The following is a 12,036-nucleotide window of genomic DNA, read 5'->3' as shown; positions in this document are numbered from 1 at the left end:
TTTGCTTTGAAGTGAGTCTCCATGGTGAAGAGGAAGTATGTTTGGCTATTAAGGGACCATTATGCAGCCAAAATATAAACACATTTTTACCTGATGAACTTTTAGACTGCACCAAGCTTCCTTAGCTTTAGCTCTGACATCAGTGGTGGTCTATCCTTTCTTCCTTTGGGAACCTTTTCTTTTGTGAGAGTTTTAAAGGGTTAGCTACAATGAATAAAAGCCTTTACCTTTTATTGAAAATCATCATCATAGATTTCATATGAACATAGGATTAAAATACACGTGGGCAGAAGTGGATTGAAATAAATACCTATATGGTATTATCAGCATTTCTCTTTTGTTACTCACTTAAGCATCATTTCAGGTCTTCAACAGATTTAAATAAATACGAAAAAATTTAATAACCTTGCTTTGGGGAAAGCTCTAGGAGAAATAAAAAACAGGAGCAGCAAACATCTAGTAGTTCTCTACAGCTTTTACCGTACCGGAACACTGGCAGCATGGCAACCCCAAAGCTCACCTTAGAGAGAAACCAAATTTAATCCTCTTCTGAAATGGTCCAGAGTGTCATTTGTGTGTATTGAATTCAGGAACAACTTGTTTTCAGAAATCTTCCTGCCAAGTCAGTGGAGGAGGCTTTACGTCATCGACAAGAATACGACGAGATGGTGGCAGAAGCAAAAAAACGAGGTATGTCAACTGCCAACAGTCACTGTAATTCCTCTCAACTCTGCTGCAAAAATAAAGCAAATCCTGGCTTGTAGGCAAGTGGGTACATTAAAGAACCTCTTGTTTAATATCTGGTGCCTGGGAGCATGCAGTTTAAAAGAGAAGTCAGTTATCAAATTGTTGTTCTGCTACAACGAATGTAGCTAGGTTCAGAATGCAACTTAACCTTTCACTTACTTTGTAAGGAAAAAGTTAATTATTTTAAGATACTTGTGTAATGTGGTCACCTAGAAACTTTCTGGATACTTGGACTCTCTTTTTTTTTCAAGCTGTGTTGCTGCAGTTGCCACTGAGAGCCAAAATATAAAAAAGCTGACTGCTTAAAAATCTGGTTTCTTGAGAATTTCAGTGTGAAGAGAGATAAAAACTTTGGGGTTATTTTCCAATCAGTTGTACCTGTGTGAACCTTCTTACTCCCACTAGACATGATTAATTGAAAAAACAGATCTGTAGCATCTGGTACTATGTCAGTCTATGAATAGTTGTTGAAAGGACTTTTGTGGTCTTGTGCCTTGTGTTCAGGGAATAAGCTATTTTAAGAATCTGTGCTGCATGTTTTACTTGGGCTGTTGTCAGAGATACAAACTTCTGAACTGATTGATCCTCTTTGGATCCATGGCAGCTCAGTTTGAAAGATGCAATAAGAAATCCAAGGCATTTGACCATGCATTTCACTCTGCTCTTTTGGTGTGTATCTCGTAAGCTGTGGTCTGTGTGCTTAAGTAACAACATCTTTGGAGGTTTAGCCATGTATGGTGTTTTCATGTGTGTGCCCTGGTTTATTAACTGTTGCTACACACTCAAAGCTTCAGTAAAAACTTGATGAAGCTCGTCAGCCATATCTATTTACCAGGGAGGGCATGTTTACTCTCTTGATGTGTCCAATGCATGCTTAAATAGAGAATATCTTGCAATTTCGCAGTGGTTCTAAGTGGTGTCAGGAGAGCACTGCTCTGTCCTTCTTTTAGCCTTTTTAATAAGTGGAATCTACAAATGATCTTTTTTTTAACAGAAGGCAGGACATTGTTCTCTTGTTCAGCATCGTGGCTTTGTCTTAGGTCTTTAGGTCCTGTTTCCAGAAAAGAAAATACAGACTCCTTATACGTGGAAGCTTCAGTAACATTTGAATAGTTTTAAAACGGATGTAGAATTGCACTTCTAAATAATAAAATTATCTGTGAATATTGCTGATTAGTCTAATGAATAAATAAGGCTCAGAATATGGTATGAAAATTATGAAAGGAAAACAGTGCTGATGATTTGCTTGTGTATTAGTTATCCTGTGTACTGTAGAAGAGAACTATCTGCGTTTTCTAGCCTGATTTTTGCTTATCTAAATCACTATATTTGAACAACTTAGCTTAAATTAAAAAACATCCAGAGAAATACACCTACAATCAGCAGAAATAGTACATGCAACTGTAATTTACTCTCGATCTTTTAGACATCTAAATACTTGGGTAGTAGCTGAATAATTTACCTAATATTTTGTATACACTAATGCAGAATTATTAACATGTTATGCCTAACAGAAATTAAAGAAGCACATAAAAGGAAAAAAATAATGAGAGAGCGTTTCAAGCAAGAAGAGAATATCGCTAGTGCTATGGTGATTTGGGTCAATGAAATACTACCTAACTGGGAAGGCATGTAAGTAAAGTTCTGCTGTGTAAATGAGGCAAGTGTGGCTTGTTTCTCCTCTGGAAACTGAGGACCCACATACCTGATTTTCCTTCTCTGTGTTGTCAAGAAGTCAGTTTTTGTTGCTGTGATATACTGTGAGGTCATTACAAAGCAACATGAAATGTGCCTTCTGGGAGCTGAATGTTTTGGGATTTTTAGTGGGGCTTTAGCATCAGTAGTGATCTTTGAATATTGATTTGGTAAACAGTATGTTATTTCGCTTGCAAATTGCCTGGTGATCTTGGAAAACAAGATGTGTAATATATGCCTTTTTTTTTTGTTCCTTCTCCCTGCTTCCATATATTAGGCGTGCCACCCGAAGAGTTCGAGAGCTGTGGTGGCAGGGATTGCCCCCAAGTGTACGTGGGAAAGTTTGGAGTCTAGCTGTGGGAAATGAATTAAATATCACTCCTGGTATGTTCCTAACAGATCACATGTTAGTGCTAAAATAAGTTGGTATTTTCAAAGAAAAATGTAAACTTCTGTTAAAGAGAAAATAAAAATCAGGGTATATTTCTTTCTGAGGAAATGTATTTTGCAAGATTAGGAGCAATTGTGTTTCACGTTTAGACATTGTAGCCTCATAAATTATGGAAACAAGGTCCAAAACCTGCTTGTAAAAACATTAAATATTTTAAGAATTAAGGTAGTGCTCCCCCCAAGAAAATAAGTTTTGTGTTTGAAATTCATAATTCATAGCTTTTCTTTCTTAAGGGGGTGAAAAGGGAATTGCTTTATTTTATAACTCATGATTGATGAATTGTAAACATTCTATTCACAAAAAAATACAAGTTTGAATTATGTCAGGCTTGATTTCCCTTTTGTAATTTGCATGTTCACCACAGCAGAAAGCACAATACAGCACACACTATAAAACTGTATATAGTGGTAACCATCTAATATTCTCCCCCAGTGATGAAACCAAGTAACCAAATCCAAGAATGCTTAGCATGATTTCATCTTGGATGGGTGCTTTTCTTAATACTGCTTTTTTGGTTATTGGGTTTGTTTTGCTTTCTTGTAGAACTTTATGAAATCTTCTTGTCAAGAGCTAAGGAACGATGGAAAAGCTTCAGTGAGACAAGTTCTGAAAATGACATAGAAGGTGGGATCTCCTGAGTGCTCAAAACCCTCCTGTTTGCTTTTACAAACTCAGGAATTCTCACAAGTTCCTCTGCAATTTCATCATTAAGAACACTTGTTAAAAATTCTCGAAATCATTCCCTACTTAAATGTTTGCTGTCTTAAAACAAGTCAGCAAGTGAGGGGCTTGGCAGTAGTTACTGTGTCAATAAAAGACATTAAAATATTGCACGTGTGAAGGGCTTTTTATGTTGGAGAACAGAAAACTGCAGATGACCACTCACTATGAGTGCAAACAAGCAGTCTCTTTTTATTACATTAGCAGGCAGTTTTTATACATTTCTTTTCCCAAGAATTATTTAAGATAAGCTATTTTCAAACTAAGTATTGCAACAGCTTTTCTTTTAAGGTACATGGTATACTAGCTAAACAGGAACTTGTGTCTTCAGATATCTTTTCTTTTGTCCTTGTACATTCTTTGTAACATATTTATGACTTTGTTTTTCTTCTTTAGTTATATCAAGGGCACAGTATCCCTGCTGTGGTCTTTCCCACACTTATGGGATTTTATTATATATGGGCTGTAATGCTACAGCACCCACAAGACCATCGACAGCATGTGCTACTTTCAAATGAATGTCTCTTCTGAAACATCAAGACACAGCTCTCATGAAAATATTAGATGACATGCAAAAAGAAGAAATAGGAAATTTAATTACAAAATATGCTTTTCCTTAGCTCTTCTTAGATGGGTTCTCCTTAGATGGGTTCATCCCTTCCATGATTTTGGGAAAGAAAAAAGAATATCCTGTATTTTTTGGTTCTGAAACTGAGAGGTGAAGAATATAAAACATGACATATTTCAGATCCCCCTTGTATTTCCTCGCCTGCCCAGATGGCCTTTCCTCCCAAATCTATTAAGTGGGGATGTTAGCACTCTTTTGTAGAATGCAGTTTTTTCACTGGCATATTGCTGTCCCTTGTGGATGTTCTTTCTGTTAAAAATAGCATCAGTGATGTTTTTAATGTTGAATGTGTCCTTGTTATGAAGGTTAACTCTTTGTGTTGTCAATTGCTATTTGTTTTAAATGCTGCCCTGTGACAGTGTCTTTTCCATTACTGTAGTTGTTTGCACTTGCCATAGCCAGTCCTGACTAATTGCCTCCTTTGACTGTAAATTATTCAGGTCTTCCTTAGGGATAGCCCTGTGACTCATCTGAAGGTTGTCTTGAGACAAACAATTTATAAGAAATTCTGTCTGTGACTGTAAATATGCTTATCTTTGGAAAACATGTTTGCAATGCCCCTTGGTCTGTGGAGTGGTGGTTTGCTTGTTCTTTTCTTTTAGAATGTAGGCTGTCTGTGGGGGGAAAGCTTAGGAATCTGTTTGAGAGGTAATAGTTCTCGGTGGGAATGAAGGGAGAAGGAGCTGTTTTAATTGTGCCAGATGTCCTGGGAAATGTAGTAATAAGGGAAAACTTAAGAATGATAGAATTTTCATCTCTGAAAAGCAAGCAAGCTGACAGTGCTTATTACTAATCTTTAGTAGCAAAGTCTGGAAGATCAACTATCATAGTTTTTAGAAGACTGGAATGAAATGCTGCTTTCCAATCTTCAGTAGAGCAGGTTCTGTTTAGCCTGTTCATCAGATTGTCATCTCCTGCTTTCCAGTTGGAAATCTTGTTTGATTTAAGCCCTCCAAAAGACCCTTTTCCCCAAGTACTACCTGTCTTTTTTTTCCCCACATTGTCATCACTAGTGTTTTTATCATGTCCCTGTGGAGAGGATTAGACAGATAATTAAAGGGCTAGCAAAATTTCTTCTGGAGGTTCTTAGGTGAATGCTGCCTTCCTTGTCTTTATTCACCTACAGGAGTTTTGTTCTGAAGTTTGTAGAATTTATCAGCTTTAATAAGTGTTGGTTTTGCTTGCAGATGCAGGTGCATCTGTTGCTGATCGTGAGGCCAGTCTGGAGCTAATTAAGTTGGATATATCACGCACGTTTCCATCCCTGTATATTTTCCAGAAGGTGAGATGCCTTTAACTTTAGTTATGATAGCTTTAAAATTCTGGATAGTTAAACAAGAAACACAACTAGCCAAATATGGAATCGTTTCTAGAAGTTGTTTGAACTTTTAAAATGTATTTAAATGAGAATAAAGTTGAGATACTTAGTGATGGACTACGAGGATTTTTTTCTCCTTGAAAAATTGCATGAGCTTCCTATTAATGATTATGAAACTGCAGGGAAAAATGAGAGTATTCGCAGTGCTACAGAAATCTTGATGCATTCTGGTCAACCTTTTCAGGCTTTATGGTTTTTATAAAGCTATAATATGCACCTTTGTGTATATAAAATAACAATCAATATCACAGTAGAATAATTTGTGTTACTAAGAATTAAAATATCCATTGTCTCTGAAAAGGAAAAACCAACCTTGGATTTGTACCAGATATCCTCATTTTCTATTATGTATTGATTTCTGCTGAATTATTTCATAGGATTATTGTTACTTTAAACATCTCAAAAGCATTTGTGGTAATGCTTGGAGTAAGAAATGGTACTATTCTAGGTATTAGTAAAGCAACAACTCACTGGCTCACTTGCATCTTAAAAGATCAACTTGTTCCTTTCCTGTATTTTTTTGAAAATAAAATGTTTTTTTCTCCTAACCTCTTCTTTTATTAGGGTGGTCCTTATCATGATCTCCTGCATAGTGTTTTAGGAGCATATACATGTTACAGACCAGATGTGGGATATGTAAGTATTTGCTGTAAAATGTTTATAACATGGCAACTAAGCGTAAAATGTCATGTATTAAAGTATATTAAATAAATAGGTGTTCTAATCTTTATGCTACTAGCACTTTAAAAAGTTAATTAAACTTTGGCAGTTACTTCATAGCAGTCACAATGATGGTAGTTCTTAGAGACAATTAAATAGCTGAAAACGTCAGTGTTGAGTGTCTGGATTGCATGGAAGATTTTAAATAGGCGTGTTCACAAGACATTATAGTTCTGACAGAGTATCTACAGGAAAAAAACCCAAGATGTTAGTGGACTTCCAATTAGCACCTCACTTGTTCAGTCTTACTGTTGCTTCCCCTGTTGCCATTTCCATAGTGATGTTCCCTGCTTCACTACTGCACATCCTAAAATCCAGAAACTCCTTCTTAGTGTCTTGCTGACATAGAATAAGCATTCCCTCTGAGTTCAGTGAAGATAGTTTTCAACAAACATTACTGTGTTTAAAAACAAGCAAAAAAACCCATTAAAAAAAACTGTTAAAAACCCCTGAACAAGCCAACTAAATCTAACATCTCTCTGAATGGTGTTAGCTTACAGAAACATTTAAATAATGAACAATAATGAAGAGTAGGCGTTTTTTTCTTCTTTGTTCCTGGGGGTATCTAAAAACATCTTTCACAAGCTCTAATGCTTTGGGGCTCAAAAACACTTGAAAAGTTTTAAGTTTCATCCATGCAACAAAGCATTATTTAGCACAGGGTGTGTCTTCCTCTCTAAATCAGATATGCTTGGGACTCTGAATAAATAACTAGTTGGTTTTTCAAGTTCAAATGTTTGTAGGCCTGAATTCTGTCATCTGTGACCTCATTTTTGGAGACTCTCCCATATTTTTTAAGTGAGATTACAAACTCTGCAGGTTCTGATACTGCTTGTTCCCAGGGTGGAGTTTCAAAAGGCAAATAAGTAATTTTTCATGGATAAGTCTTCTCTTTTCCATTAGAAATGCAGCTAGTCTTGATATTTCTTACCACTGTTTTTCATTTTAATATGGCAGTAAATGTAATGTAATCTTATTTCCACACCTATTTATCCCCTGGAAATGGAAGGCTGATAGACTGTTCCTGATGCATATCAATACTCTTCCCTAATTGGTTAAAATACTGAGTGCGTAGGGTTGGGGTTTTTTTTGTTGTTTTTTTTTTTTTTTTTAGAGAACAGGCAGCATGGATGTTTAGAGGCAGTGGAATAAAGATGATTGCAATTGAAATCGGTAAAATTATTGTTAGCATGATGGGTATTCAGGTCATCACTTAACTACAAGAATCATGCCCTTCACTTTTATTGCAGGCTGGAGTGTTTTTGGGAGAGTAATGCTGGAGAAATGTAAACTTGCATTGCAGCTAACCACCTGGAAGTGGTTTTATATATATGAAAAAATATGGTTTGGCAAGTGGAAAGACATGAATTGACTGTTTTGAAACAGAATTTTGTCTCAGTTCCAATGTATCTGTCTGGGCCTAAACTGTCCCATATGTGAGGTTTTTCTCCATGACTGCTTTTTCCATAGTTTAACAACAATGAACTTGAGGCCAGGTTTTGTTTCTCATGAGCTCTGCATTCACCCTGCGTGGTTTTAAGTTTCTTGTATTTTGCGTCCTGAGGACTTGTGATCAAGAGACCTCCCAGAGCACCTAAACTGCTGAAATCAAATTGATTGCATGCATAAAAATAATTTATCCACATTGTTTCTCTTAATTTGGAAATGTTATGCAATGGTACTTGATAAATTGCAAACCATAAATTTTTCCATTCCCAAAGATGTAAGATGTACTGAACCTACTCACCTGTATTTGCCCGATGCTTTTCCCACTTGAAGGTACAAGGGATGTCCTTCATTGCTGCTGTGCTCATTCTCAATCTGGAAGAGGCAGATGCTTTCATTGCCTTTGCTAACCTTCTAAACAAGCCATGCCAGCTGGCCTTTTTCCGTGTGGATCACAGCATGGTACGCACAGAGTTTTCTTATTTTGACTGCAGTGATGTTCTTTTGACTTAAAGCAGAGTTGTTTATTGGTGACTTCCTTTTGTCCTACTGAATAATGGAGAATTTTAACCCGTGATTACAAAACTGAGAATACCAGGTACTAATCCATATAAACTCATTCTCATGTTTTGATTTCTCCTCTAGAAACATTCAATCATTTTACCTATCCTAAGGAGTCACATTGTGTTGTGTTGACATCCTCAGGTCTTGGTGGGGTTTGTGTCGGTTTACAACCAAACATTGTTTTGATGACTGCTTATGATGTGCTTTACTATACCTACAGATGCTGAAATACTTTGCAGCCTTTGAAGTATTTTTCGAAGAAAATCTTCCTAAATTGTTTCTTCATTTCAAATCATACAGTCTTACTCCAGACATATATTTGATAGACTGGTGAGTTCATAGTACATAGGAAACCTAACCTTAGAACTGTTGGAACATTTTCTGTTTTGCTTGTAGGTCTTTCAGCACTGGAAATAAAGAATAATGAAAAGGCATTCAGTAGGTCTTGTGAGATCATGATCTCACTGTTTTGTGTAACTGCAGTTCCTCTGGCAGGCTTCAAGCTTTATTAAAAGGGATGTATTCAGTTAAAACAAGAGACAAACAGGAGTTCTGTGTGTTCATTTTCTTGTTGCTGCAGTTTTGTGACATAAGTAGGGGAGAGGAGACTTCTACACCGTAGTAGTATGGTGTACTCTGATTGTAAGTGACTTGATGAAATGAGCATAGTCAGCTACTAAAGGAAGTATGACTATAGGAATAGAGACTTTAAAGCAGTGGGAGGATGAAAATTAGGATAAGATTTGAAAAGGGACAAAATGGAAAATACAGTGTGAACAATTTGAAGTAATGAATGTTCAAAACTGGAGAGTAGTAAGCTCTGTGTGTGTCTGTAGTAGAAGGTAGTAGTGCAGGCAGCCTTGAAGTGTGGTAGTGCTGTCAAATACAGAATATCTGTTTGTGTGCATAAGGATGAGCTCCATCTATGTTTTTGTGATTTTAATGTGAACAAATTCAAAAATGTGTCACAAAAATGGAGCTATTGATTTATCAGTACATTAGTGGGATATAGCCCTCTATTGAGATGAGTTGTAGCTTTAGATTTAGTTTAGGAAACAAATGATGAACAGAGTTGTTAAACTTGTATGGCTTAAATGGGAAAGGTTAAGTTACACAGTTGTGATCTTTGTTGCTTAAGCTCTTATGTGTGTATTATACTCTGAGTATGAAGAGATTTGTCACTTCTTTAACCAGAGCTTTCTAGAGGAGATGGCATTCATATGGAGGATTTCCTTTGGCATCAAGAGATGGATTTCAGAGTACATGTTCTGACTTCGAGAACTGGAGACTTGTGGATCATTGAGATAGGGGAAAAAAACTAAGTGTATAAAATAACTTGTCATCTCCTTACTCTGAACTAATGCAACTGAGATTTAAAGGAAGTTGTCTTCTCATTTTTCTTAAATAAGTTATAACTCTTCCTTTTTGTTTGTTTTTGACTCATCTTGTAGGATTTTTACACTCTACAGCAAGTCATTACCACTTGATCTGGCCTGTCGTGTCTGGGATGTTTTCTGTAGAGATGGAGAAGAATTTTTGTTTAGGACAGGATTGGGAATCCTTCGGTTATATGAAGATATTCTCCTACAGATGGACTTTATTCATATAGCACAGTTTCTAACAAAACTTCCAGAAGATATTACATCAGAAAAGCTTTTTAGTTGTATTGCAGCTATTCAGATGCAGAATAGTAACAAAAAATGGGCACAGGTGAGTTTCTTGGAGATCTGTATCAAATCAGACATGTCAGCACATGAATATATGGGGCACTTCTCTTCATGATTATTTAATCTGCTTGTCTGACTCCTAAGCAATGGGCACCTCCTTTCTAGTGTCTCATTCTAGAAATTAATCTCCATGCTAATACTGTGGTGGTTAATACTGTTGTTATTATTATAATACTAGCAGTCTTCATATTCATTAAATAATTTACTTTTGTAGGTATTTGCCTCACTGATGAAGGACAACAAAGAAGGGGACAAGAACCATAGCCCAGCACCAAAAAGCTAATGTTGAGGTCTACTGGAAATGTGGAAAACCACTTGATGACAAAGAAGTCTTCACATCACTTCTATGTGGAAAAAGCACTATAGAAAATGTGAAAATGAGATGGGAAAAAGACACAGCTCTCAGTGGAGTAATGAACTGATGAAATCTTCACCCTTTTGCCAGTATTAGTTTTTGCCATGGGAAGATCTGATTTCACACAGAATACTAAAACCTATGAAACTGAGAAGCGGGGAGTTAATATTTAATACTTTAAAAGAATCAGCTCAATGCAATAAACATTTGTAATAACTTCTGTTGGTACTTTAAACAAATTTTTGAGACATAACTGTTTTTACAAATACCACAAAGGCACTTTTTGGAGGGGATGAGGGAAATGCTAAATCTTAAGGCCCCAAAACTGCTATCCAAACCAAATGCTTTGGTACAAACATTACCTCCAAAATTAACAATTTGCAAGTATTGAGGACCAAATAAGATGGTTTGGTATGTTTATGTGTAAGGTGGTTAAGATTTGGGAAGGGGTATTTTCTTTCTTACTTTTTTTTTTTTTTTTAAGTTGCAGCTTCATTCTTCAGTCTGGGCAAATGTAATTAACTCAGGAACTGTAGACGTATCGTGCCCAAACCTAGAGCAAAAATAATCTGAATTTTAAACAGTGGTAAGAACAGGGCTGCTATTTTTCACTGTACAGCTTTCAAAGCAAGTGGTGTTTAAGCATTTGTTTTGGTGTATTAGTTGTGGAGTAAATGGAGTGGGTGTTCTGTGAAAGGGTTTTGCCACCAGAAATTTTATATTGTTGAGCCATTTCCAACTAAAAAATACTTGTATATAATGGTGAACACTAGAAAATAAGGCTATCTAAAGGCTTTTGTGTTCTCAAAGAAGCAGCCACTTTTAACACTAGGAAATAAGGCAGACACGGAATTGTTTTTGAAATCGTTTTTTTATTAGTGTGCAATACTGAAATCCAAAAATCATCTGGTTTAGTGATATTGAATTCTTTAACATCTTTTAACTGTGAGACATGAGATCGTACTCTACATGTCACGGCAAATATTTTCAAACATTTCCTGTTCTTGAAGATGCTGTACAACAACCTGTGGTTGTAGGGGACAGAAATTTAAAATGGATAGCACTGCAGGTGAGGAACACTTGCACTCTCTTGATCCGTTTTTTGCTAATATTTAATGTAAATAAATTCCTTACATGTGGGTTTTTGTAACTGCTCCCTCTGGAAATCAAGTAAAAATTACCATTATGTATTTTTAAGTGCAGGAGGCTTCCAGTTGTCTGGTGTTTTAAAAGCAGAATCTGCATAATCGGGGTAAAAATTTAGCGTGGTGTAACTTGCGTTGCTATCTGGTTTAAAAACTGCATCTATGCTACTCATAACATTACAATTTGAAATGTAAATGTCAGATTTTTCTTAACTTATGTATTCACTACTTTAATTGGATCCAATTTGTCTTATATTTTTGTGTTATCTTGTACAGTTTTCTTACTTTTCAACTATAAATCTGTATATAACTGTAAATAGAAGGATCAAGCCTTCCTTTAAGACCACTAGTACCGATTCCTGTGTAAATAAACCTGACAGCAGCTGCGGGCCGTGCCTCCGTTCCGTTCCCTTCCGTTCATGCGCCGTGGGCGGGGCTGGGCGCCGTGGGCGGGGCTGGG

At 36.4% G+C, this 12,036-nt stretch overlaps 1 protein-coding gene across 2 annotated transcripts in view; it reads left to right on the top strand.

The window, feature by feature from the left end:
- TBC1D12 (TBC1 domain family member 12) overlaps positions 1-11,948 on the top strand; it is a 41,364-nt gene extending 29,416 nt beyond the window's left edge. For both annotated transcript variants that reach the window (XM_062496208.1, XM_062496207.1), the window contains 10 exons: positions 608-690; positions 2,262-2,379; positions 2,720-2,826; positions 3,437-3,517; positions 5,429-5,523; positions 6,184-6,255; positions 8,119-8,247; positions 8,570-8,679; positions 9,801-10,059; positions 10,291-11,948. In XM_062496208.1, the coding sequence (XP_062352192.1) occupies positions 608-690; positions 2,262-2,379; positions 2,720-2,826; positions 3,437-3,517; positions 5,429-5,523; positions 6,184-6,255; positions 8,119-8,247; positions 8,570-8,679; positions 9,801-10,059; positions 10,291-10,359 (1,123 nt within the window). In that variant the 3' untranslated portion in view covers positions 10,360-11,948. The remainder of the gene's footprint in view (positions 1-607; positions 691-2,261; positions 2,380-2,719; positions 2,827-3,436; positions 3,518-5,428; positions 5,524-6,183; positions 6,256-8,118; positions 8,248-8,569; positions 8,680-9,800; positions 10,060-10,290) is intronic.
- Positions 11,949-12,036: the final 88 nt, after the last annotated feature.

Source organism: Cinclus cinclus, chromosome 7, assembly GCF_963662255.1.
Source record: "Cinclus cinclus chromosome 7, bCinCin1.1, whole genome shotgun sequence".
Classification (NCBI taxonomy): domain Eukaryota; kingdom Metazoa; phylum Chordata; class Aves; order Passeriformes; family Cinclidae; genus Cinclus; species Cinclus cinclus.
Note: the sequence above shows the minus strand (reverse complement) of the source record. Positions and strands in the feature narration are given on the sequence as shown.